At 43.5% G+C, this 27,470-nt stretch overlaps 1 protein-coding gene across 1 annotated transcript in view; it reads right to left on the bottom strand.

Moving 5' to 3' along the window:
* The window catches only part of LOC308314547 (voltage-dependent calcium channel subunit alpha-2/delta-1), a gene marked incomplete at both ends in the record, with an annotated part of 119,641 nt that extends 92,448 nt beyond the window's left edge, over nucleotides 1-27,193 (bottom strand). The window contains 3 exons of the mRNA XM_080762177.1: nucleotides 14,718-14,834; nucleotides 15,035-15,116; nucleotides 27,108-27,193. Coding sequence (XP_080618303.1) covers nucleotides 14,718-14,834; nucleotides 15,035-15,116; nucleotides 27,108-27,193 — 285 coding nt within the window. The remainder of the gene's footprint in view (nucleotides 1-14,717; nucleotides 14,835-15,034; nucleotides 15,117-27,107) is intronic.
* Nucleotides 27,194-27,470: the final 277 nt, after the last annotated feature.

The raw sequence follows: 27,470 nt of genomic DNA, 5'->3' as shown, positions 1-27,470 counted from the left end.
CCATGAGTATTGCTGACATTACTAAAATAAAGTCCCATAGGCTGCATTACAAATGCACCTCAAAAATGAGCTAATGATGACTGCAAAAACCCTAATGCCTATCAATATTCCTATATACACACACTAGACAGCAATTAGGGAACATGATATTCTATTTCCCATTCTGTGCACCATTTTAGCAGATACTACATAATATTTATGTAAGAAATAGATAAATAAAAATCAATCAATATTTGGGAGCCATTTGGGAGAAGAGGAGCATTTAGAAAACTGGCCCAAAATTATGTGAATTATTATGTTAATGCAACATAAAACCAACATAAAAAAGTACAATATACATATTATGGGCTGTCAAAATTAGTGAGTTAACTGAGTTAATTAAATTGTGAAATTAATTAGATAGAAAATGTTAACGCAATTAATCCATGCCTGCCACACTTTTTGTTAGAAAGAATGAAAACCTACATACATGTTAAATGTATACAGTATATCCACCTTCTGTCATTTATCTTTCTATTCCCACAACAATAGTAAAAACATGACATATTTTGGACATAGTTTGAATGGTGATTAATCATGATTAATTAATTCATTTTTAAGCTGTGATTAATCTGATTAAAATGTTGAATCGTTTGACAGCCCATGTTATAACAAATAAAAAATAGGGATGCACATACACAGATTAGACACACCAACAGACCGACATGCAGAAACGGTCGGACTGCCGCTCGAACTACCGTGCTTGCCATGTTTAGGTTAGGGTTTGAGATAGGTTGTCGATGTCGGTCTAATGACTGCCTAACGAATGACTAGTCTAAACTATACATATTATAGTTTAGACTAGTCATACAAACTATACATATTTTAACAAATAGAAACAAAGAGGCACCATTATTAAACAAGTAAAAATCTGTCCTGCCGTTACACTCAATGTAACGGCAGTTTTTTTTTAGAGCAGGTCGTCTAATGATCCCTGTGTCGGCAGTTCGAATCCTGGCTCCTCCTGTCCACATGTCAAAGTGTCATTGGGCAAGACACTGAACCCTACATTGCCTCCAATGAGTTGGTCGGTGTGAGCTTGCCACCATTGGTGTGTGAATGTGGGAAGTGAGGACGCTGGCGTCGACTGTTTGCCGCTTCACCTCCCAATGTATGAATGAATGAACCGCTTTGAGCACTTGGAAAAGCGCTATAAAATGCAATTCATTCATTATTAATGAAATAGGAAAAATAGCAGATCTACAAGCTAGGTAGGGCGACAGTTTAGGAAAAAAACATACAAAGATATTGAATAAACAAGATATTCAAACAAGGCGGGTCTAATAACTAAGAAGAGGAGTGAATAGGTGGATATGTAGATGGTGAGAATAGCAGCTTGGTCTGTGGCTACTTGAAAGGTAACAGGGAAACGAACAGGGACACTAAGAGGTAGCATATAAGAAGAAGAGACCAAAGATAGAACCCTGGGGAACACCACAGGTCAAGGGAGCTGTAGAGGAGACATCGTTATCGGTAGCCACAGCAACGCTCCTGCCAGACAGATGAGAGGAAAACCATTCAAGAGCATACCAAGTTAAACCCACCTACTGTTAGTGTTACAAAACATGCATGAGGAATGCATGTCTTGCTATACTCTGGCTGACCTTGTCCAAGCAGGCAGGTGGTGGACACCGCAAATTTGATTGCAGTGCGCTGCAGATTTGCAAATGACAACCCTCCTACTGTGCCTCTCCTTTCCCAGAGTCACCAAAATACCACACACCTGCAGAGGATGAACAAATCACCACTGTGCCAACAAGAAACTGGCAACTCATCCACATGATGGCACATCTCACTCTGGCACAGGTTCGTACAACTTAGTTTGAATTGGCTGATTTAACCGGCAATAACCATGATAGAAGAAAGGTTGTTACTAAGGTTCTTCTTAGAAATATTGCTAGCAAAATATATATATTTTCAAAATGCCCAGAATATGAATGAATATTCTTTTTTATACCATTGTCACTATGGTATAAGCTGGACAATCCACCCTAGCTACCCAGTTATTAGAAAATAATAAATGTTGGAGGCAATCTAAAGGAGAGCGGAATAGCGTTTTTTTTCTGGCAGGTTCATGGTGCATTTTAGAGCACAGGTTAGCGCTGCAGAGTTTGTTATGGACATCCACAGATGATGATATAAGGCTGTGTGGCACCCAGACACTTCCCTTTCATTGGGCCATTGTACTGCTTAGAATTAGAATGCTTGTTTCTGCCCTGCTCAGGAGGCTTATGTTTGTCATTCGGGACCGCCCAACAAGCCCGCCGTGCATTTAGTGAGAGAGCAGTGCACAGCTTAAAGGATAGACGTAGACGGGGAAGATGAGGCAGGCTCTGCTAAGCCTCGGGTTTCCCAGACTGTCTGTCTGTGCGTGTGTGTGTGTGTGTGTGTGTGTGTGTGTGTGTGTGTGTGTGTGTGTGTGTGTGTGTGTGTGTGTGTGTGTGTGTGTGTGTGTGTGTGTGTGTGTGTGTGCGTGATGTGTGCGAGTCGAGAGTGCCATGTCCTACATAAAAGTACATGCATGTGCGTGTGAATGCATGTACTATGTGTACATGCATGGGTGCACTGACACTGACAAGCACGTCTGCATGTGAAATGTCCATGGGTCTGAAATCAATAGGCCATCCAGAGTGTGAGCGCCCAATCGCGCAGACAACAAAGTGATACGTCGCCAGCTACTAGCGGCCATAAAAAGACCATTAACCAATCTTACCTCTTCTTCCTTTGCCCTTATCGGACAATATTAAACCCCCCCACCCCCGAAGAGATGGGGAAGGGCATAAGAGATAGCGGAGAGTGTGGGGATGACAAGATGAAGGAAGAATGAGCCTGTCAGAGAAGGACACAGAGAGAGAGAGAGAGAGAGAGAGAGAGAGAGAGAGAGAGAGAGAGAGAGAGAGAGAGAGAGAGAGAGAGAGAAAGACAGAGAAAGGGGGGAGGTATGAATTATGAACAGATGGATTCACGGGGAGGGGACTTGAAAATACACGAGACAACGCCACTCTGCATAATCCGAGTGTTCCTGGGCTCTCATTAAAAGCTGGCTGATGAGTCGGCGTCATGGGAATACATGAGGAGAGAGTATATAAGGCAAGGAGGAGAAGAGGTGGGATATCTTGTCGTGCTTTATGTTGTCACCTGCTGCGTAAGGGAAGGGATGAATTTGCAAATCCTTAACTTTTCTCATCTCACGTGGTCAGCGATTATGTGTGTGCGTGCATGTATGTGTGTGGTCTTGAGATCGTTTGCTTGTAATGTAGATCTGAGCAAGCGTATATGTGTGTGTGTGTGTGTGTGTGTGTGTGTGTGTGTGTGTGTGTGTGTGTGTGTGTGTGTGTGTGTGTGTGTGTGTTGTGTGTAAGCATCTGCTTGGGTGGCTACTTGAGAAGAGCAAGTGAGGAGAGAGTAATCGCGCCAAAGAGATGGGGGGATAGAGAGAGAGAGAGAGTGCAGGGGGATTTGCAGCTATGGACAGACAGAGCACAGGGGAGAGCATTCTTTTACATGGCCTTTATTAAAGGCCAGTGCTCTCCTATGCCTATGGGAACGTAATGTATACACTAGTTGGTCCCCGTCTCCACACATGCACGCAGCCACGCACGCAGCCAAGCACACACGCACGCACGGTGTTTGTTCATGACTCAAGCCCCGCCGCATTCATGAATGCGCCTTTAAAACGTTTATAGAGTATAGCATTAAGATGCACTTCATGCACTATACCTTAACAGTTACTGTATAACATGTATTTTAAACCAATGTTTAAATCATTTAAAATCACCAACAGAATAAAAACATGATAATGAGTTTAAAATAATAACATTATCAAACAATAACATTTTAGAATTGAAATTATGGAAGGACATTGTGATCTACCGTTGAAAGTATCGCGGACACTCACCTCCTAGAACTGCACGTACCCGAGGTAATCTTACATGACTGATTCTACACAAAGCTTTCCCCTTAATTGTGTTCCCCTGACACTATTTACACGTACCTTCATTTCAGCCTCTCTCAATGAAGTCAGAACATTCAAAGGGATGATTCTTTCCATAGAAATGAACCATGTACAGTGGTACAATGTAAAAATAAATCAAAGAAACCTTGTGCCGGGGCCAATATCTACCATCCCTTCTGGGTTTCATAAAATATCAAATATCCAATTTGGAGAATATGGTCACATCACATCAGTGATCCACAAACACCGTCTGGAATACTTCTCAGAGAATCTGTTAGTCACTTGGCCACGTTTCTAGTTTAGATCCACCCATCTGCCCTATTCTGTCTGTCTGCTGTGTGAATGTTAATTTATATGAAAGGATATCTCCCGTACATCTCAGTACAGTATCGCATCTCATTTTAGAACGTGTCCTCTAGATACAATTAAAAACTAAAACACACAAAATAGTGTTACATAACAAACATACAGTGCAAATACGCCTTATGTCCGTCACACACCACCAGTCCTTAGCTGTTGTACAATACAAATTGTATACGATGACCCAGATAATAAATCTATTACATAATGCAGTATAAAAAGCAACTGAAGCAGTTTGGTGCCTTTATGTGAAGCACAAGTAAACTGAGGCTTGTAAGTAAACCCACATTAAAAGCAAGAGGCATTGTTTAAAGATGAGAAAATAAAGATGTCCTGAAGAAACTGAAAGAGGTTATAGATCTAAGAAAAAAAGGAAGATTATTCCAGTCAGCTATCGCTTTGTATTTGAATGGCCTGCCCTGCGGCTGAACAAAACAAAGAAAAAGTGCATAATCTCTGAGTCGATATGATAGTCTACTCTACATTAACCAAAAGCTGTTTCAAATAAAGTACAATTAAAATAAAAAATATTCTAAAATGAACCAGACCCACTGAACTTGCCTTCTATATTTCTGCTACAACCAATTAAGGGATTCATACGAACAATGGGGGGGCTTAAAGGAGAGTTCAAGGTCAATCCAAATGAAGTCCAATATATGTGAACAATTCGTCTTTCTGTCTGTCTGTCTGTCTGTCTGTCTGTCTGTCTGTCTGTCTGTCTGTCTGTCTGTCTGTCTGTCTGTCTGGGCTAATTTTGCAAACCAGGTTGAAGCCTTGCACAAATTATGGAGATCAAGAATCTAATTTGTATCTGTCGGCTTAGAGGCTTAGAGGCGAATAATGTTGCCAATACTAAATGGATTTCCTCAGACACGATTTTCAGCAATGTATCGTTGATGTTGGGGCGAAACGTTGTATCTCCATATTTCAACTTGTCGCGCAAAAGTCACAACAATAGATCTGATCTACATGCTGTCATGTTGTGAGTGTTTACATCTTTTAGTTTTTCTATTTTTGAACAAATGTCTACATCAAAGTGAAAGTGACAGATCTGCTTCAGGCCTGCTCGTGGGCTTAATTTGTGCCGTAACTTTCCAGAGCTCAGCTCCGGAACCTCCCTCCTGCGCTCCAATACCTATAGAATGCGTACCACCATCCCAATCGTCTGTATTTATTATTTTAGTTTCATTTTCTTCCTGCTACTTCTATTTCCAGTACGATTCCAAAATAAAACATGGATTGAATGATCACATTGCACACAAGCGCACATGAGCGCGATGTGAACCTTGGCTAGAACAGAACTGACTGGTCAACTTGCCAACGTGAAATCGCCACAAAGACACCCGACTTGGCGACTTTACAGCCTGGTTCAGGGACGAATATGAGTATCTGATTGCTTTGGTGGGCCCAAATAAAAAAAGACTAGTACAGAATGAAGTAGGAGTAGTCATGTTGATGAGGTTGTCGAGTTATCATCAGGAGGATGACAGCGACGACGGGCAGCAGGTATTTTAATAGCATTACTTTCTTTACTGTTCTGATGATGAGCCACCAGCCACCACATGTGTTACTGTACTGTTCTGATGAGGGGCCACCAGCCACCACATGTGTTACTGTACTGTTCTGATGAGGGGCCACCAGCCACCACATGTGTTACTGTACTGTTCTGATGAGGGGCCACCAGCCACCACATGTGTTACTGTACTGTTCTGATGAGGGGCAACCAGCCACCACATGTGTTACTGTACTGTTCTGATGAGGGGCCACCAGCCACCACATGTCTTACTGTACTGTTCTGATGAGGGGCCACCAGCCACCACATGTGTTACTGTACTGTTCTGATGATGGGCCTCCAGCCACCACATGTGTTACTGTACTGTTCTGATGAGGGGCCACCAGCCACCACATGTGTTACTGTAATGTTCTGATGAGGGGCCTCCAGCCACCACATTTGTTACTGTACTTTTCTGATGAGGGGCCACCAGCCACCACATGTGTTACTGTACTGTTCTGATGAGGGGCCTCCAGCCACCACATGTGTTACTGTACTGTTCTGATGAGGGGACACCAGGCACCACATGTGTTACTGTACTGTTCTGATGAAGGGACACCAGGCACCACATGTGCTACTGTACTGTTCTGATGATGAGCCACCAGCCACCACATGTGTTACTGTACTGTTCTGATGAGGGGCCACCAGCCACCACATGTGTTACTGTACTGTTCTGATGAAGGGACACCAGCCACCACATGTGTTACTGTACTGTTCTGATGATGAGCCACCAGCCACCACATGTGTTACTGTACTGTTCTGATGAGGGGCCACCACATGTGTTACTGTACTGTTCTGATGAGGGGCCACCACATGTGTTACTGTACTTTTCTGATGAGGGGCCACCAGCCACCACATGTGTTACTGTACTGTTCTGATGAGGGGCCTCCAGCCACCACATGTGTTACTGTACTGTTCTGATGAGGGGACACCAGGCGCCACATGTGTTACTGTACTGTTCTGATGAAGGGACACCAGGCACCACATGTGCTACTGTACTGTTCTGATGATGAGCCACCAGCCACCACATGTGTTACTGTACTGTTCTGATGAGGGGCCACCAGCCACCACATGTGTTACTGTACTGTTCTGATGAAGGGACACCAGCCACCACATGTGTTACTGTACTGTTCTGATGATGAGCCACCAGCCACCACATGTGTTACTGTACTGTTCTGATGAGGGGCCACCACATGTGTTACTGTACTGTTCTGATGAGGGGCCACCACATGTGTTACTGTACTGTTCTGATGAGGGGCCACCAGCCACCACATGTGTTACTGTACTGTTCTGATGAGGGGCCTCCAGCCACCACATGTGTTACTGTACTGTTCTGATGAGGGGCCACCAGCCACCACATGTGTTACTGTACTGTTCTGATGAAGGGCCACCAGCCACATGTGTTACTGTACTGTTCTGATGATGAGCCACCAGCCACCACATGTACCAACTGCTGCTGCTAATGTACTATCTAATGTTGTTATACTGTATTCTCAGTTGGGCCGCTGTGCAAACTGAACTGCAAATGTTATGCCTACTGTATTGTGTTCTGACGGGCGGGCCACCAACGCTCACTGGTGGCCGTTGGTTGTGTTACATTTATGTAAAAAATACCTAAATAAAGTCAAATAAATAAATAACGCAGAACTCGTAATCGACCCTCAACTTCGTCCAAAATAAATTAACGCATGCCTCAAATTGAAAATGAATTACTAGGCGCATTAGTGCTATGCTCTATACAACCCTAGAGAAAGGATTAAGACAACAGGTCACAAAACTTGGAGAAGGTGATGGGACTGAGCAGCAAGTAGGACAAGCATACAGACAGACAGACGCCAGGCCCATGCATGTGCATACACACACATTAAAAACACAAAAAGTCATGAGTGCACTCACTGGGAGGTTAGCAAAAAAAAAAAGCACACGCACGCACGCACACACACACACACACCTCTTGTAGTGTGTTAATGTGATCAGTGCAAAGGGGAGATGGGAGGTTGAGTAACATCTGCTCTAGGGACCAGAATATCTCTGATCGCATCATAGGGTCGGCTCATTACTGCATCACGCACACACGTGCACACCACATACGCATACACGCACGCACGCACAGACACACACACTCACTTGCTCATTATCATTACACACTGACAGCAGGCAACAGATCAGAAGTTGCAATAAAAGTTGAGACTGACACCTGGGGCACACACACTCCGTTGCACTCAGCCACACGCATAAGCATGCACATGCACACACACACACACGCACGTGTGCACACACGCACACGCACACGCACACACCAATAAGCGGTGATAATTATACATGACTTGAGGGACTGCTTCATTTGCGACATAACACTTACAAAAATAACACATTATACAGCACATTATAATGATTATATGCAATGAATACATTACTAGAAAGCTTATAAAGAAGGCAATATGAATGCACACACATGCACGCACACAAGCATGCACGCATACACATCCGTGCACACACAGGGACCTGTCTTGGGTTTTAGTGCTGGTTGAGGTATTACTCTGGGTGATGTTTTAGACTGGCCATTAGTCACTGAGAACCGCTCACCTCAGGAAGAGATAGAGAAATTACACATATGCACGTGCACACAAATACTGCAAAGCGGCGATTCAGGGGTTCAAGCCAATTAGAGAGAAGTTGAAAGCTCTGACGGCTCTAGACCGCTGACAGTTTCTGACATATGTATTAAAGATAACTTTGTAGCGAAGGCTTTCACCTAGAGCTCCATACCACGGAGATGTCTAGTGCTGACATCAGGTCAATGCAGAAACCCCATACATGGGTAGAAACGAGTGGCATCGTCATTGTAACACGCATTCAGCCGACCCTATATCCATAAAGAGTGGTTGTTGCCTCGAGGGTTGCTAGCAGCATTTGCTACGCTCCTCCAGCTATATTTGGCCTTACAACCCAGATATCGTTGTGTCAGAGATTTCGACATCCCGGTTAAGTTCTCACCACTGCAGCAGAGAACCAGCACTAATTGAGTAGTATATTTTATAAACGTACGCGTTTTATCATGACAACCATTGCTTGTTACCTTTCTCATTATAGCATTTTTTAACTGAGGGGCGGGGGCATTCGGCCAGTTGGTTAGGTTATGTGGGTTATGTTTGTCTCCGCAAGCCCGGAGGCATGGAGATGCCTGAACCCCCAACTGCACAGTGGAGCTGCTTAGTGGCCAACAGTATAAGACTGTGGTTGTACTGGTCAGCTCCCAGGTTTCAATGTGTGTGTGTGTGTCTGTCTGTGTGTCCCTATGTGCAGGGCGTTGCTGAAAATGAGCACACCCGTGTGAACTGAGTGACCACCCCCCCCACCCCCCCACATATCTGTCTCTCTCTCTCTCTCTCTCTCTCTCATTAGCAGGCAACAGTGCAGCACTATATCTCTCTGTTTCTGCACAACAGCGCACCTACTGGTACTCATTATACTGGTGCTCATTAACCAACACATACAGTAGGTGAACACATAGGTGAACACATAGGTGAACACACGGACATTGCTGTTCCTTGGAGTGGTTGCACCACTCAAAAACATTCTACACATACAGAATCCACAGATCAACAACTCAACATCTCCGGCAAGTGAAAGCCGATCGTTCTTGGTACAAGGTTGCCAGGTGTTGACAAATGGAGATACAGTAGGCAATGGGTAATCAACAATAGCTGCACGTGTGAGGGTGTACTCAGTGTATCTTGTCAGTTTGCTTTGTGTGTGTGTGTGTGTGTGTGTGTGTGTGTGTGTGTGTGTGTGTGTGTGTGTGTGTGTGTGTGTGTGTGTGTGTGTGTGTGTGCGTGTGCATGCATCTGTGTGTGCGTGCCCGCATCAATAATTCAGGATTTAATTACAGTACACACCGACAGCAAGACAAAGAGTGTGCTACTGGGGACAGGAGAGATCTCAGAGGTGCTACAGCCTCAGGCACACACTTCTGTTTTATAGCCAACAATATGAAACTTTCACACACTCAGCTTCCCTCTGCTTCTCTCGCTTGCCCTCTCTCCTCCTCGCCCTCTTTCTTGATGTGGTATAGGGGACAGGGGTGAGTATTGACTTTCCTTTGTGTGTGTGTGTGTGTGTGTGTGTGTGTGTGTGTGTGTGTGTGTGTGTGTGTGTGTGTGTGTGTGTGTGTGTGTGTGTGTGTGTTGTGTGAATGTATGAGCATACAAAGACTTGATGTAGAGATCAGGCCTGGTTATCCAGGGGGAAGAAAAGCCAGAGTTACATAGACAACAAAGCAGAGCTAGGGGTGGAGGAGCGTTAGAGTAGCGGATACATTTGAATGTATGGTGCCGTGAAAGCAGCTGACAGCTAAGCAAAAGTGTCTCAAGTGCCTCAGGCGAAGTCCAATTACATTTGAAACATATTGAGTTGTATTCTACCTCATTGCAAAGACACAGGAATGGACCTCCAACATTTTGTCAGGAAAGATAGATGGATACAAGTCACATGGGAGGATAAGCAACTCGTCTGAGATCGTCAATTTGGCCGCTTGTGTTTGCGACCTTATTTTTTCGGTCATGACCGCACTTCATGACCATAGGTGAGAGTAGATACAAAGATTGCTCGGTAGACAGAGAGCTTTGCCTTCGGTCTCAGGTCTCTTTTCGTCACAACAGTGCGTTACAGCAATTGCAATACCGCCCAGAGTAGATTCCACCAGTGTTCATTTTCTTGACTAATGCCTCTTTTAGACAGCGACCATCTCCAGATAAAACAGCAAAGTCCTGCTGCGTTCTAAATATTTATTGACCCTTTACACGAGAACGCACACTTTATGAAAACGCTAGGTGGTGGTAACGGGCTGCCAAATAGACCAGTCACCCACGTACAAGAAGAAGAACCCCTTCACGCAACCCAGAGCATGCAGGCAGAGCGCGCCACGGGATGGTTATATATTTTATAATACATTAGGCTACATAAACGCGGCTGCCGCCGTGGCTGCTGCCTATCACAAGGCTTTTTGAGTGGTGCAACCACTCCTACAACCAGCAATGTCCATATGTATGTTACGTTAATGAGAGAGAGAGAGAGAGAGAGAGATGTGGGGGGGGGGGGGGGGGGGGGGGGGGGGAGTTGCACCACTCCGTTCACACAGGTGTGATTTTTTATTTACATCATGGTTTTACATTCACCATCGCTGATGAGCAGCGCTTTGTAAGCGAGGAGGGAGGCTTGTTCAGGAACTCCATTATATCATAGCCTATATATCTATGTATGGCTCTGCATTAATGTAATAAACTGCGCTGTGAGCCAACGTGAGCCATGATGTCATAAATTTTGCGGATTCACCGTTTTGCCTGTTTACACGGAGAACGGATAAAACGGCGTTCTCAAAGATTTCCACTCTGGAAGGTGGTTTCACTTTGTTGCGTTTTCACCTCCTGAAAACACCATTCTCGTCTAAAGGGACACCAGCAAACGATACTTTATTTTGCCGTTTTCCGTGTAAAGACCACATAAGACTAAAGACCAAGTCGACTAAGGTTTTTGATATTTAGTCGATAAAGACTACAGTAGATAAGACTAAACAATTTCAGAAGACTAAATAGAACTAAGCCTAACTGGTGTGTTATTCAAAAGAATAAGACTAAATACAAATATTCTGGTAAAATTAACATTGGATTCCACATGCAAACTGCAACTTTCAACCTTTTGAAACATTCTAGCAAAGACTAGAACAATACCAATAAATCGTTGCCAGTCCCATCGATCCATCCATCAACCCACCCAAACTACCATCTCTGTGAATCCATCTACCTTTCCAGTCGTCCGTTTACTCTCCAATCTATCTAAGAATCCAATAGCTGGGTGCCTTGTGGCGGACTGGGAAAGGGGGAGAATAATACACGAGGGGCACTAAAGCCTGATTAATTCATAGTCATATGGTGGTGTCCCAAGCCGAAAATAGCTTCAACCAAAACGTGTCACAATTGAATGTGACGTGATGTGGTGTGAGCTTGTAGATCTGTTATTTTTGGCACAGTATAACTGAGAGTGAGATTGCTGGAGTCTGGATCGAGTGTCAGTATTCACACCTTCCTCCTCCACCTCCCCTATACAGCATTCTGCACACACACATGCAAATTACATACATGCAGCCTGCCCTATGTGCTGCCCATAGCGATGGATTGTGAAATGTATTTATTTTATGACGACATTTACAACTTTCAGTTAATAATATCATATCTTCTCTCCTTGGTTTAGACTGATGGCTAACAAATAATGATAATGAATGCTCACTGTAGACACATTCTCTTTTAATATTACTGTCACTCTGCAACATGAGGAAATGTACATTGTAAGATCACCCCGGCCAGACTGTGCGATTTACATAATACAGTGTTTGAAGTGAGAGGTGCTATGTCTGCCATCGGTACCACACATCTTCCTTTATTTATTCCAACAGACAGAAATCTTCTTTCACATGATTTTTGCATATAGTTGGCGAAGGAAATCCACTACCCTCCCGTTGAAGATTGCATGAGTTTACCAGTTTGATAGGGCCACTGCCAAGTGGATTGTGTTTTAGTGCCAGCCATTTCTCTGTCTCCCTGGGAAGTAACGCACTCAAATAGGAATGATAGGGAAGCCAGCAGATCCAAGTCGTCCCCCCACCCTTACCCCCTTTCAGAATTGAAATCTCTGGGGATATGTGTGGATGGAATATTCTTCAGGTCAGCATTTACAAGAGGCAACAAACAGTTCCTTCTCCATTACAAACAAGTCAAATATTGGTGGTGCCTATTAGGGCACCACCTATATAGAGCGTCGCAGTCCCGCCCCCTTTCATGACGACGCCAGGCCCAGGAAATGAATCCCAATGCATTTTTCCCATAGACATTTCATGAAGTATTTATTTTTAAGCGTCGTACGAAGCCAACTTGAGTCATGACAAATCATGACAACAAACACAATATTTTGGACCAAACAAATAATTACAAAGAAGAAAAACAACAAAAAAAGTGTTGTAACCTGCCGTTTTTTTCTACTTTCTAATTCTTTGTTTGGCCCAAAACATTTAAATAAATACTTTCTGAAAAGTCTATGAGGAAAATGAACAGGGATTTATTTTCCGGATCTCATGAGGGGGCGGGACTGCGACGCTCTATAGGGAGATAGGGGAGTGTGAATGGGAGCTTTAACCCTGCAAGAACCGGATATATTTCTACTTGCAAAAAAGAGATTTCAACCTTACTACTACTTGTACTACTAGGACTTTGTAGAGGAAATTATGTAAAAAAATAAAATAAAATAATAATAATAATAATAATAATACAGTGCATAAAAAGGGGTTCAAACAATATACTGAAAATGCTCTCCTCTGGGTTTTTATTTTAATTACTGCTCACAGTTTCAAATATTCCCTTATGTCTCCCTATGAGTATTATATTGTATTGTACTTTAATTTCTGTACACATCATCCATCTCTCCCATATTCTTTATTTTATTTGTATTCTTTTTTGTTCCTGAAAAATGGTTTATAATATGATTGTGGATGTCCCTAAATAAATAATTAAAAAAAAAGAAAACGCTTTCCTCTGAACCAGTTCTGCTCAAAGGAATAGGTAGTGGGGGAGGGAGGAGGAGAGAGGCAGTGAGACCCTCGAGGAGGTGTTTGGGAGAGAGTGTGAGAAAGAAAAGAGGATAGAGAATAATGGAAGAAATCAAGAGACGATAGGAAGAGGTGCAGAAAGGAGGACAGGGTAGTGCGTGTGTGTGTGTGTGTGTGTGTGTGTGTGTGTGTGTGTGTGTGTGTGTGTGTGTGTGTGTGTGTTTACGTACATTTACTTGAGTATTAAAAGTTCCGCTATACTTTAGACTTCTACTCAACTATAGCGATTTATGTCGGCTAGGACAGGGGTTCTCAACGTTTTTGGCTGGGGAGTCGGGACCCCTCAATATCTTGTATTTGACAATACACACAAAAGTAGAATGATGTGTTATTTTCTCCCCCCACCCATACATTTATAACCAACATTTTGACAGTGAAAAAGGTGGAAAGTGTGGAAAGGTGCCATGTCTTCCCCATGGCGTGCGCGAAGTCAGCAAGTCTCCTTCCCTGGGGATAATGAAGTCCCATGGTGCCCAACCCAATTTTGTGAGCTATGCAGCAATGTATGCATGTGGCATGTTTTCAAATTCTTCTCAAGGTGATTTCATAATTTAACTAATTTTAGGGACCTCTACTACTGAGTGTCTGTGTATCAATAAATGCACCACATCTCTGTCTGTCTGTCTTTCTGTACGTACATGTGTATGCATGGGCATAAATTGGACACAGACAGATTGGTGGAACGGGTACTCTGACACAGGTATTCTTTCAATTTATCTTTAAGCCAGCTTAGGTGGTTCGGGTTAGGATGTGTCTCGAGCATCTCCCTAGGGAGGTCCTCAAGGCACGTCCCACTGGGAGGAGTCCCCCGGACAGACCAAGGCGCAGTTGGAGGAATCACATCGACTCACTGGCCTTGTAACGTTGTAACGTGTAAAGTTACTAATGTTGCTCTGGAGCTCTCTGATGGAGCTGTTGCCCCCGCGACCCAACTACGGATAATAGGTTGAAGATGGATGGATGGATGAATGGATAGTTTACAGGAACAAGGATTGATTTGATCGTATCGTCAACCATGTATCGTGATACGTATCGTATCGCTGTTAAAATGTTTCGTTACACCCCTAGTAGAAAGGGAAGCTCATAATTCTGCTTAAATACACTGTTAAATGACACTGGCTGGCGATATCAGCCTCATGCATTCATGGTCTTACCTCCAGGGCAGTAGACCTCTTCCGTAGCAGCTGCTCAATGTTCCTGGCTGCTCGCGCCACCAGCTCCTCTGCATCGTTCGGGGCCACACTATACAAGTTCCTATTGTCCAGATAAATCTACAGACGCAAACAGAGAGATGGTTGTGTTAAATTAAATTAATAAATCTAAATCGTTCAAGTTCATGAACGATTTGAGACGTAAACCATAAAATATCGTATACAAAAAGGAAAAAAACAAGGAGGCAGTTATTTACCAATGTACTGCTCGGTGTAAAAGAATATAAATTGCGTCTGAGATTTAGAATGCATTTGTTTACCTGTGTGAGGCTCTTCCCTGCACTGGCTGTTTCTGCAAGTGTCACCAGCTCTCTTTGCATCTGGTCTACCCATTCCTTAATCCTGTTGGACAAACAGACACAGACAAAACAGCATGAAACCTTTTGAATTTTTACAGCCTTAACAAAGAGCAATCAAACTGTCAGTCAACTTATCTGACTAAAATAATTAAATGAGTTGACTCTGAATCACACCATGGCCTAAAACCAACAGAACCGAAATAAATCCATCCAAGGGGTAAGGCACAGTGTCTGCCAATCAAATCAGAATCACATGGAACAAGCACAATGTCACCCAATCAAACTGGTGTCAACGGGTTCGATCACCCTGATGAACCAGTAAGATTACTTTTTCGGGGGGTTCAAACGTAAAGTCATCCAATCAAGGTGAGTGTCAGCGGGTGTGGCATGTGACAGACAGTGATGAGAGCCGACCGGGGCCTTGTGTACACAGAGGTAGGAAGAGGTGAGAGAGATTTCCCACCCTCAATATCAAAGTGATCCGTGGGGTCAGCAGGGTGAGAACTCAGACTCAGACACGTCCATCTCATCCTTGTCTTCGCTGGACTGCCTGTGTAGTTTTTGCATGCATCTCACATCATCATAATTGTCAGTGAATAAATGTGGGTGGGAAGAGATCAATATTCTGACAAGACTAGACAGAAGCTAAGACTTAATGGAGCAATTGGGCCCATCCAGAGCCTTCTATTAGAGAGTTATGTGTCACCTCTGTACGCTTCATCGGGCTAGTCTAATGGTGTCTCTTCTACATAGACTTCTATTGGCGAAGAGTGACAAAGCCCTGAACCAGTAGTTTACGGAATGCACTGGAGTCAATGAGCGTTTTTGTCACTATTTCGAGTTACATGAAACACGTGACCAGTACTGTTTTCTGCCCCCTCATTGACGCAACTCTCTATAGAAGGCTCTGGTCCCATCTATTCATTCATTCAAACTTTTATTTATTCTCTCACAGAGAAGACATTGAGGTTTCCCTCATTTGCAGTGTTGTCGAGATACATCACACTCACAGACAGTACAATAAAATTTAGTTCACTATCAATATTCACATCAATGATAAAACAAACAAACAGTGTTCCCTTATCGTGTGATCATACAACACAAGTTTAAAAACAGATGTGTGGCAATCACATCTACCCTGTAAGTGTTTGGGGCACTAAAACAAAAAGGCTGTGTTTACTTTGGGGACCTTTAGCGCGAGCCAGTCATTGGAGCATGTCCTACTGTATATGTTCCACGATTCCATTCCGCCAGAGATTTAATATACATGATTATAACAGGTATAAGAGAAGTAAGAAAATAACAGCCAGCACTCCAAAGTCCTTCTGGCTCTTTTAACGGTTTTACTGCTTCTGGCGTAATGTTCCGTCTGATAAGCTTTATTATTGATATCAAACCGGATCGCCAATTTCTTTTTTTTATTATTATTTTGGCTTGGCCTTTCCTTCTTTAGCGATCCTAGACCGGATTGCGCAACCACGCTGCCATCCACCTCCCATTATACAGGCTGACTAAAAAGCTGAATAACTCATAATCTACGGAGCTCTCCATGGTTTGGATAAAATGTGCGATGTTCGGAGGTCTGCTGATTATCCGGTGGTTTAGATGGAAACATTGGCGCTTTCTAGAGCATGGATGGCTTCATTTTAGCTCGCTAGCATTGACACAATTTATTTAGCATTAAAGATGGACGCTCCAGACAGGATGTCAGTCCAGCGTGTGCTACATAAAAACAGGAGGCAGTATATGGGTTAATTAACGGACGCGTTTCGTCGTCAAGCCTTCCTACACACTGAGTAAGGCTTGATGCCGAATCGCGTCCGTGTATGCTGTCTGTGCATCCATGAAGTACCAGATGGACATCGGAGCGGAGGCTATTATTTCCATATTGTTAATTGTTTTCAAATATATTTCCGTGAAAAATGGCAGCTTCCTTACTCGGATTTCGGTGTAGTTCCAGACTCTAGCATTCGGAGATTGTGGAATAGTTGTCTGGCTGCGCGAAGCTAGTGAGCCGTGCACCCGGACAACTGCATTATATACCGACTGAAGGTGCTCATTTTATTTTCTAATGAGAGACCCAGAGAAGCAACAGGTCCGCCGTGTGCATGCAGACACATACATGGACGCAAACATGTCTATATGCAGCTGTGCATGGCTGCATACTACACACAGGCATGCACACACACACACACACACACACACACACACGAAGGCATTGGCATTGGCATTGACATTAATATTGCATGAGGTGGATAGAGATAGGGGGGGGATGGGTGGTGTACAGTTTGCCATACAGACCCTGCCCTGAATTTCTCCAATGGCCAAGAGATAGATAGACCTTTCCACTCACATGCATGCATATATTCAGTTATTCACACAAACAGAGATACACAGATGCATACAGTACATACAGACAAACCATTCCAAAATGTGTAATTTGCAGCCACTGTGCACACAGTCTCTGGGTGTAATGAGTGTAAAGCCATTTAAGGTCTATGTGTGAGGCAGAGCTACACTGCCTCTGACTCACGCTGAGGGAGATGGAAAGACCGGGGCAGGCAGAGCATTATAGAAGAACCACGTAAATAGAAAATAAATGGGAAAAGATACATCAGGTATAGGTGGGGGGCACATTTTATAGTAGATGGTGGAAATCCATAGTAAGTTGATATAGGCGGAGAAATAGAAGAGAAATAGCAACCATAATTGGGAGGCTACCCTCAAATATCCCTGGCAGGATGGAGTATTATGTCTGAAATAAGCTTTACTGATTAACCTAAAGGGATCCCAAAAATAATGACTTATTGACTAAACAAGGGATTTTACGTCTTGCCCCTCGGATATTAGGGTGACTTATCATGACTATATATATAGGAGAAGATGCAACATGATTGGTCCGCATATATTGAAATCCACGAACCAATCAGGCTGATGGATGGGATGATTGCTGGATACCCACAGCCAATCATCTGCTGGGCCTGGCACACTACAACAGGGCCTCCCTGAATGTAGTCAAAGAGATCCTAGAATAAACTCTGTGTGGTTGTTTTTGGATCACCACTAGATGGCGCATCCCTCCAAGATGGAGGCAGCGCATTCTATGTAACACCTCAAACCTGCACATAAACATGCACGGTCGCATGCCCACACATGTACCCTGATATTCTGAATGGATACCGTATGTTACTAATTTCTGCTTTGATCCATTCATAAGTATGAAAAATAAATAAATGAGTAAATCAATATATGAGAGTAGAATAGGATAAAAACTAGTTTTTGTTTTTTACAGCATGACTTTTTAACGTTTTTTAAAGTAACTGGAAGTTGCGTCATCACTCCAAAATGGCAAAGGCACTGGGCGCTGGTTGTTACTATGGGAGTTAAAGGGGGTTTCATCTCTTGTTCTAGAATCTCTTTGATGTAGTGGCATCCCAGTAATGCGATGGGGCCGTGCCAGCTGAATCTCTCTGTTGATTTCCCATGATGCACTTCATCACCCGAATGTTGTTATTAGCTATGGGAATGCGTTGGGGAATTACCGCGTGTGGTGGGCCTTTATGTGTAGCATTGTGGCATGGTGTTCATTTGGCAATTTAAATGTTGATATATTTTGGTGTAGCACTCAAGCGGCCAGCTTCGGAAATATTGCCGTTGGCTAGTTCATATGAAATGATGTAAATATGTTTTTCTGAAGCAGTTCAGTTTGTTGGTGGCGTGAATTGTTGTACATGTGGGTTTCGAGTAAGACCCACCCCCACTCTGGTCCCATGTCTGGTCCCAACCAATAGCATTCAGTTCCGGGGTGTCTTTGGAGAGGATATAGAAAGATCTTAAGTTAAGTAATAAGACCTGGTATTTAAGACACGCAAAATACAGCCCACTGTATCATACAATATATCTGTCATTGTGCATACTTTCTCAATACACCAGGGCCTTCTATTTGCTGAATAGCATATTGTTTTTTTATCGATTTGATTTTTTTATTTTATGTTTTAAATGTTTCATGTTATCATCAAGCCATAAGATTGATCGCTCATTTAGCACAAAGAAAGACGTGATGATGGCCAGTAGCCGTTTAAAATAAATAATAACAGTGGGCCTAATCAGCCTATGTCCCCTCACATGTGCAATTTCCAGCCTCTGCCTCAGCCAATTGATTGCCATGGCAACCCCACACCTGCCAATTGATTAGCCTACTTAACCAGTCCACTTTTCAAAGTCAGTCAGTTTGTCCTCTTCACACACAGGCAGATACAGAGATCTCTATGTGGGACACAGACAGTTAAAACGAGTGCTATGACAAGTTGACAACGGGAATTATTAGGTTCCCAAGTTGCATCGTTCTCAAGTAGCCCGGTAGCCGACGGGCACGTACAGGTCTAGTAAATACAAATTATAATGCTGTCTTTGATGGGCATGTAATTTCTTCTATGCACAACTTTGCCTTTGATGCTGCTTGGACTGTATAGTCTTGTCTTTATAGGCCTTCCAAAAAATTCAATACCAATATTGACCACAAATAAAGTCAATATACGCAGTGTATGATACAAATTGCAGTTGAATAGGAAATATGAAATATGTCATTTAGACAAAATGTTCCAAGAAACAGTATAGTAGCAGCACTGCTCTGCCTAGTTCACATTGATAGGATAATGTTGACGGAGAGGACACCAGCTTGGAAGACATGCTCTACAACCTTTTCATGTCAAGGACCCCCAAAATGATACTCATTAGCCTGCGGACCCCCCAGAAGAGAAGATTTGTACGGCTCTAGCAGTGATTTTAAACCATCTTCATTTCAAGGAGCCCAGGGTTTGACCTGAATTAGGCTGCGGTCCCCCATGCATTGAATGGCCTTTTGATCTCTGGGACCACAATGTATGTTGAAAAATCAATGTTTAATCTATGTAATTTAACTCTGAGAGTGTACAACTCCTCTCCTCCCCCAATTTTCTCTCATCCCGCACCATTCTCTCACCATCTCCTTCCCCCCCCCCTCTTCTGCCCACATCCCTTCTTTTATCACCTTTCTTGACTTCTCCTGACCTCATCTCCTCTACACTCACTAGCCCATTTCACCTATCCTCTCGATTCATTTACCCGATTTCACCTCTCATTTCCCCTCTTCTCTTCACCTCATCTCCTCTTGTCGCTCTCCTCTCCTGTCGTCCTCCCTATGACCAGAGACAGACATACCAAACTCAAAGCTGGTCCAATAATTCACTGGACCTTGGATGGAGCTACACCCTAAAACCCTGAAGCATTCTGAGTGTGCGTGTGTGCGTGCATGTGCATATGTGTGTGTACATGCGTATGTGTGTGTTTCCACTCCAGGGATTTGATATTCAGAGGAGCAGATATCTGCTCCGAAGTTTGCCATCTGTGCAATCGACTGCTACAACTGTAAATCTGTCTCTGTGACAAAGAAGTTCAGGTGCCAACAAACTGACGAGGCACAGCCCAGGCGGATGCATGTGAGTGTGCATGCACGACGTGGATGTATGTCTGTACGTTTACATGTGCATATGTTGATGTACACTACTGTATGCACTGTGTGTGTGTGTGTGTGTGTGTGTGTGTGTGTGTGTGTGTGTGTGTGTGTGTGTGTGCGTGCACCAGTTTGTTGAGCTGACACTGGCCTACCACAGTGCAAATCAGTCATCAAATCAGTCATCACATGGGTTCAGGACATGTACAAAAGCTTGACCTGTACGTATGAAGCAGAACTCTCAATCTACTGGAAACCTGTACAAATAGATCATTGTCCAGTATGTAAAGTCTGTTAGACTTTGGTAGGAAACTGAACAGTGTCAACATCCATACATATACATAGCTCTGGTCCATAGCTCTAATGTCGTCGCATTTAGAGCTATGTTACCGTCGACTTCCGGGACTCGCATAAATGCAGACCAGCCTCTCCTCTGTAGCGAAAATAGAAATAATGTTTTACCTACTCACCAATACAAAGACAGGTTGTGTAATTAGAAAGCCTACTTTCCTTAGTGGACGCACTTTGAGCCACCCCACCACACGCACTTTTTGGCCAGAAAGAGATTTTTTTCACCCGAAGGAAAAGTCTTCTCTATGAGGGTTTTCTCTTGGCAATATCGGTAGAGGGAGTAGGTCTAACTAAAATTCTGACATTCCATTTTGATCCATGTTGATCTGACCTCATCAAACCCTGTAAACTCAAGACACGCTATTATGGCCAGTGCACTATATATGGACGAGGTCGCTTCTCGCCCTCAGGTGTCTTACTGGTATTTCATACATTAAAGCAATACATTATATTGGAGAACTCTACTACTGCTACCACATGCCACTATGTTAATAGTTTAGCCAATAATAGTTTAAACTTTAAAGTGGCACACAAGGGACATTAGAGGTGTCTAAATATAGGAGAACTGCTGTTGTGCTGAGGAAGCAAAGTTGTTCTGCTCTATTATAAGTGTGATTACTTCTACGGTCTCAATACAGCACTGGATAATTAAACACACACACACACACACACACACACACACACACACACACACACACACACACCATTAAAGCATCCCACACATAATATGCACCGTATGTGTGCATCTGCACATATTATGTGCAGATGCACACATACGGTACAGATTTATGCACACACATACACAGATATGGCAACTGGGTCAAACTGTGCCCTACATTGTTTTCCACAGTAGAGAGCTTTAGCAAGTGTGTGTGTGTGTGTGTGTGTGTGTGTGTGTGTGTGTGTGTGTGTGTGTGATAGAGAGGGGGGTGAGGGAGAGAGGGTATAATGATTTGACCCACACTGTGCATCCCAGTGGAGGCCTGTGTTGAACTATAGTCTAATTACACATCATTACAGACACAGACAGCAATATAGTGCATTAAAGCCAGCAGGCTCACTCAAAAAATGGCATCAAAGCAACAACTCTCATGTGCCAAAGCTCCAAAACCCAGCAGGGATTCTGATGATACAGTCTATTGCCTACCTACAAAGTACTGCAAGTCCTCCTCCCACAGAATCAAAAAACGGAAACATTTTATTACCAGGTTACATACACGGAATACACTTTGCCTTCTGCGTCTCTCCAGACCAACACAACACAAAAAGTGCATGAACATAGAGCACTCGCTCTAGCACAACTCAAGATTGCACTTTATTCATAGTAAGAAAAAAAGCGCCCTTCAGGCGTTTGGCCCCTTAAATCCCCATTTTACCCCTGAAAGAAGGTATAAGATGTGGAATGTGAAGCTGTTCAGTTTCCAGTGCAGCCCTCATAGGAAGCCTTTCTATGTTTCATCAGTTTCAATTGAAACAGGCCTCCAGGGGGTCTCCACGGTAACAAGAAGACTCACCCCGTTTCTGTTTTCCTCCCAGAATTTTACCCAGTGAGGGGTGGGAGAGGCTGGACAGCAGACGGCTGGACTTTGAATTTCTCTAACTATAAACTTTCATGACAGCAGACAGCCTATATAATTTATGAAAAGCTACTACTGTGAAGCTACTACAGAAGTTGTTGGGGGACATGTTGGGATATGTGGGGATTATCTGATGAGGTACCATTTGAGGGGGCAAAACCTCAACCTCAACATATACTAAATAATAGTAAATTGTTTATGGGGTCAATATAAGTAATATAATATAGCCTTTCCACAGGAGTATATTTTTATATTTTTCCAAAAATAATACAAACAGCCAATAGCATATTACAAAGTTATCCCCCTCACTGGGGAAAATTCTGGGATGAAAAATGGGCACGCACCGGGGTGAGTCTTCCAGTATTCGTCTCCACACCCTTGCACAGAGGCCCTCTCTCTCGCTCCCTCGCTGCCTTGCTCTCTCCCACGCTGTTAAGTTACACGTATTTCCTGTTAATAACCTGGGTAAAATGTGCAGCATTGGGAGTTAAAGTGGAGACACTTTATTGTGAAGGGACGACAGGATGAGTTGTTGCTGGCGTAAATATGGGGCCTTAAAACGGATCCCAGATCCCTAATTCTGCATTCACATTGACGGCACACGGCAAAACCTGCTGGACGGCAGCATTAGGCCGCCCCTGCCAGCGCTGTTGATGTGAATGAGGGCACGTGCTCCCATGGGAGCTGGCCTCCTACTGGACATAATCTGGGTCAAAAGTTTGCTATTTATGCAAATTATACGCATTTTAGAAGGGGCAAAAGTACTTAATTGTCAGACACATGATAAATATGTGTGGCAGGTTTGGAGGCATTTGTCTCCCACTGGTCTAGTGGTCCAGGTGCATGCCACATACAGACTCTGGCCTGACAGCGTGTCACATGTTCGAGTCCTCTTCATGACGACCTTTGCTGCGTGTCTCTCCCCTTCTCTCTCCCTCTTTCCTGTTCATTTTCACTTTAACCATCAATAAAGGCAGAAAAAACAGAAAAAAACTTTTAGAGGCAGTTATGCTACTGGTCTGATGTAAAGTCCCTGACACACCACAACTATTATTAAGATAAGATTGCAGCATATAGCCTTATATATAGGAGACGACTCATAGCTTAACCACACGAACCATAGCACTCCCTGTGGGGTGAACATTAGGTGTTCAACTCAAGAGCCACAATCTGACATGTGGTAGTGAGTGTGTCACACTTAGTGTGGGCAGTGTTTGCCAAAAGGCACAGGTTGAAAAAATAGCAAACTGTAAAAATACTGAACAGTACAAAACTGTTCAGCTTGGCCCTCAGTCTTCTCACCTCAACAGTCCTACCTTAACTGCAAGGCAGTGGCAGGTCTCCCTACTTATATAGGCTAAGCCCCTCCCCACTGGACCATACCAAACTTGAATTGTCTCCACAATTTACCAGTTAATTTCCCAATGTCCAGAGACATTACAATTCATGTACACATTATGTGTCAGATATTACTCAAAAGAAAATACCCACATAATATAAACATAATAATTAGAGTACTCACTTTACACAATACCAATGTTGGTATGTTCCCTATCACAAACCCACAGTTGGTATGCTCCCTACACTGGAGCCAACAATAATAAACAATATATAGTCAAACAAAGGTTGTTAAATACAGTCAGTGGCAGGGTGAACTGCCTGCACAGAGCTTGTAGATCGAAGATTGAAAGGGAAGTTGGACAGGTATATTTAATCTATCCATCCTACTTTCTACTGTGAAACTGACAGAAAGTTTGCACAGAAACAAAGCAGCTGGCCTATACGTAGAACTCAGCAAATGTCATGGTGCGTAGGCTTGAAGAGATTTCCCTACACAGAGAGAGACTGCTTTCAGCACACAGAATGTCTGATTTGCATAATGTCCTCCTCACAATACTAAGACAGGACGCATGTAAAATATCAGCTAAGTTCCCCTTTTAATATTCACAGTAGCCTACTATGTGACATTAACACACTGCGTGACCATTATTGCATAATTTAGCCTGTCCTACTTACCAAAGCAGAGATGTGCCTTATGTGTATTGACACCAAGCTCTGATCAGCAGAGCATCTATGTAAAATGCACCAAGTCTCTGTATGTCATGTAACTTGAGAACAATCACCACAAGGAGTGGTGATGTGATGTGATTTAAGATTGTTATATTGTGTTTAAGATTCAAGATGGCTGCAGCACCAGGAGGGGGTGGGGCGGAGGTGAGCGGGCGGGGTCGACATATGACCTGATCCATTCAAGACCTTGTGTCTGACACCTGACTTGTGTCTGAACACAGCTTTGATGGATGTGTTCTGCTTCCCTCCCCCATCAAACAAAATGTTTAGTCAAACCAAGACAGGTGACTTGAATGTGTGAACGCAGCCCAGTAAGGTCATATGTCGACCCCACCCACTCACCTCCGCCCCACCCCCCCCTGGTGCTGCGGCCATCTTGGATCCTTAACACAATATAAACAAATGAGAGAGGGGTGGTGCCGAGAAAGGCCCTTATTGCGGAAATGGTCTCAATCAGGTTAATAATATCAGTAATATCAATAATATCAATAATGCAGTTGGTTTCAACTCTTTTCATATCAAAGAAATTAAGTAATGTAGATCAGTGGTACCCAAAGTGGGGTCTGCGACGCATAGCCAGGGGGGCCGCAAAATAATTCTGATAAGCCTTGGATAGAAGTGCAGTCACTTTCAGTTAGAGTGCTGCAGAGGCTGAGTGTCTGTGACTGTGACCAGCTGATGGTCGTTGACGGGTAATTGATGGATCAAGGAAGGCAATTATGTTTCTGCACTGTCAAATAGGTCTATCTATTCTAAGATAGCATTTAAAGCATTACACTTGACTTGTGTACAAGAGGGTCCACCATTTTCAATTCAACATTTAGAGACGTACAAATTATACACTTCTATATAGCCAAAAACAGGAAATCATCATAAAGGAAGGAGGGGAAATATATACAGTGAGGGTGAAAAGGGGTGGGCGGTGGGGGGATTCATAAACTGTGGGCCAGTTTAAAATTGCAGCCGTCCGTCCGTAGGTGCCCTTTGAGAGCGGTTTTGAAGTAGTCAAAGCAGTAAAGCAGTAACCTGACAATTATTATATTGATTTTAAATGGCCAATTAAACCTAGAGTCTTGTGGTTAGAGTGTCCGCCCTGAGACAGGGAGGTCGGGGGTTCAATCCCTGGCCGGGTCATACCAAAGACTCTGAAAAATGGGACCCAGTGCCTCCCTGTTTGGCACTCAGCATCAAGGTTGGGGGGTAAATCCCTGTGGCATAGGCCTGCTACTATACATACTATATGGTGATCATCATGGCTCGGCAAGGCTTACTTACTTGTTAACTAGGCTGGGTTCAAATACATCAATTAGTCACCGAATGCACTTTGTATGATTTCACTATGGAAAATATGTAGGACACCCACACACACACACACACACATCTCCCAAATGTTTGTCATTATTGTTTTGATGAACTGAGCTACAATGGAAACAAGCCATAGTGCTTTCTTTGGTACTCCAATTAAGTATTCAATCAATCAATCAATCAATCAATCAATCAATCAATCCACTGGGGAACATCAGACGACAGGATCAGCATATTCGTTTTGGGGGTTATATGTGCAATTATATTATGTGAAATTGATAGTTGAACGCATAATGTATTATACATAAGCTTGGACCACAATAAACCATTCGAGTGGCTGTTGCTTTCTGCCTATATGAATCTCTGAAAGTGCTCAAACCGCTTCAGGTACAGCAAATGTCACTGCATTATTTTTGCCCATTAGGCTACTGTTATTGTTTTGTTTTCTTCCTTTGTTTTTTGCTTTGCTATTCTTTGAGGGATAGCTGCCTACATATAATAATGAGGTTCACTTCACACTGCTGCTGTCTGTATGTCTATATGTCAGTGCATGCAGGCATGCACTGACATATAGGTGTGTTGCAAAAAAACAACAAAAAAACAACCATTATAATGTTTGTTTGTTTTTCTTTTTATATTTTAACAGCAACAAAGGCAAATGATGACAGTCTGTTCTCTTTGGACAACAACATCCATTTCACAGCAATGCACCTGCACGTCACTTTATTCAATTGGTTTGTCTTTGTGTTCTTTCTTATTTATTATTTCTTATCCCCCCCCCCCCCCCCCCCCCAACAAGTTGATTAGCTAGCACGGAGGGCGGCAGTCGAGTCAGCCTACAAGCTCTCGGAGGCAGGCAGACAGAGTATAATCGCTGCGCTGATTGGTGAACTAAAATTAACCGGTGTTATGAAGGCAAGACATCAGACAAGTACGTGGTGCGTTAAAGCATAGATAAGATGTTGTCACTTGTCAATCTCATTTGCAAATGTTTATTAATGATGATGGCCAAATTGGCCATTCACGATAAAACGCCCCCCCCCCCCCCCTGACATGTGATCACACTCCCAGTCCACTGTCCCAGGCTAGTCTAGATCATGTATCATTTTGTGCTCAAAGTCAAACGGCGAGCACCGGAGCACGTGCGATTAAAGAGTCTCAGTCTGCAAACAACAACCGTCCCCTTCTAAGCATATGCTTAAAGTGGGATTAGCTTTAGTAGCCTACAAGGTTTACTTACATGAGCTGCGTTGGGAACTGACATGACCCGTCCTGCCACAACAGGACCACCACCACCACTAAGGTTTGTATCCTGCAGGTATCCATTGTGAAAGGGAAATTCCCCCCACCAAAAATTGCACTGGTTGCCCACTGACTGCTTGCTCCTTCTGATGAATGAGAGCCAGTCAGTCCGCCGCCCGTCCGCCACGCGCCGCCGGTCGAGCAGCGTGTCACGAGATTAACCAAACCCGACGCCTCTAATGTGATCAACAGACATCCACCACGCTCTAACAGGTACTGCTCTATTTCAGTCTCTCTCTCTCTCTCTCTCTTTCTCTCTCTCTCTCTCTCTCGCTCTCTCTCTGTCTCCCGGTTGCTCCCT

This window comes from Protomyctophum bolini (genome assembly GCF_963924005.1).
Source record: "Protomyctophum bolini genome assembly, chromosome: 4".
Classification (NCBI taxonomy): domain Eukaryota; kingdom Metazoa; phylum Chordata; class Actinopteri; order Myctophiformes; family Myctophidae; genus Protomyctophum; species Protomyctophum bolini.
This window is presented reverse-complemented; position numbering and strand designations above follow the sequence as displayed.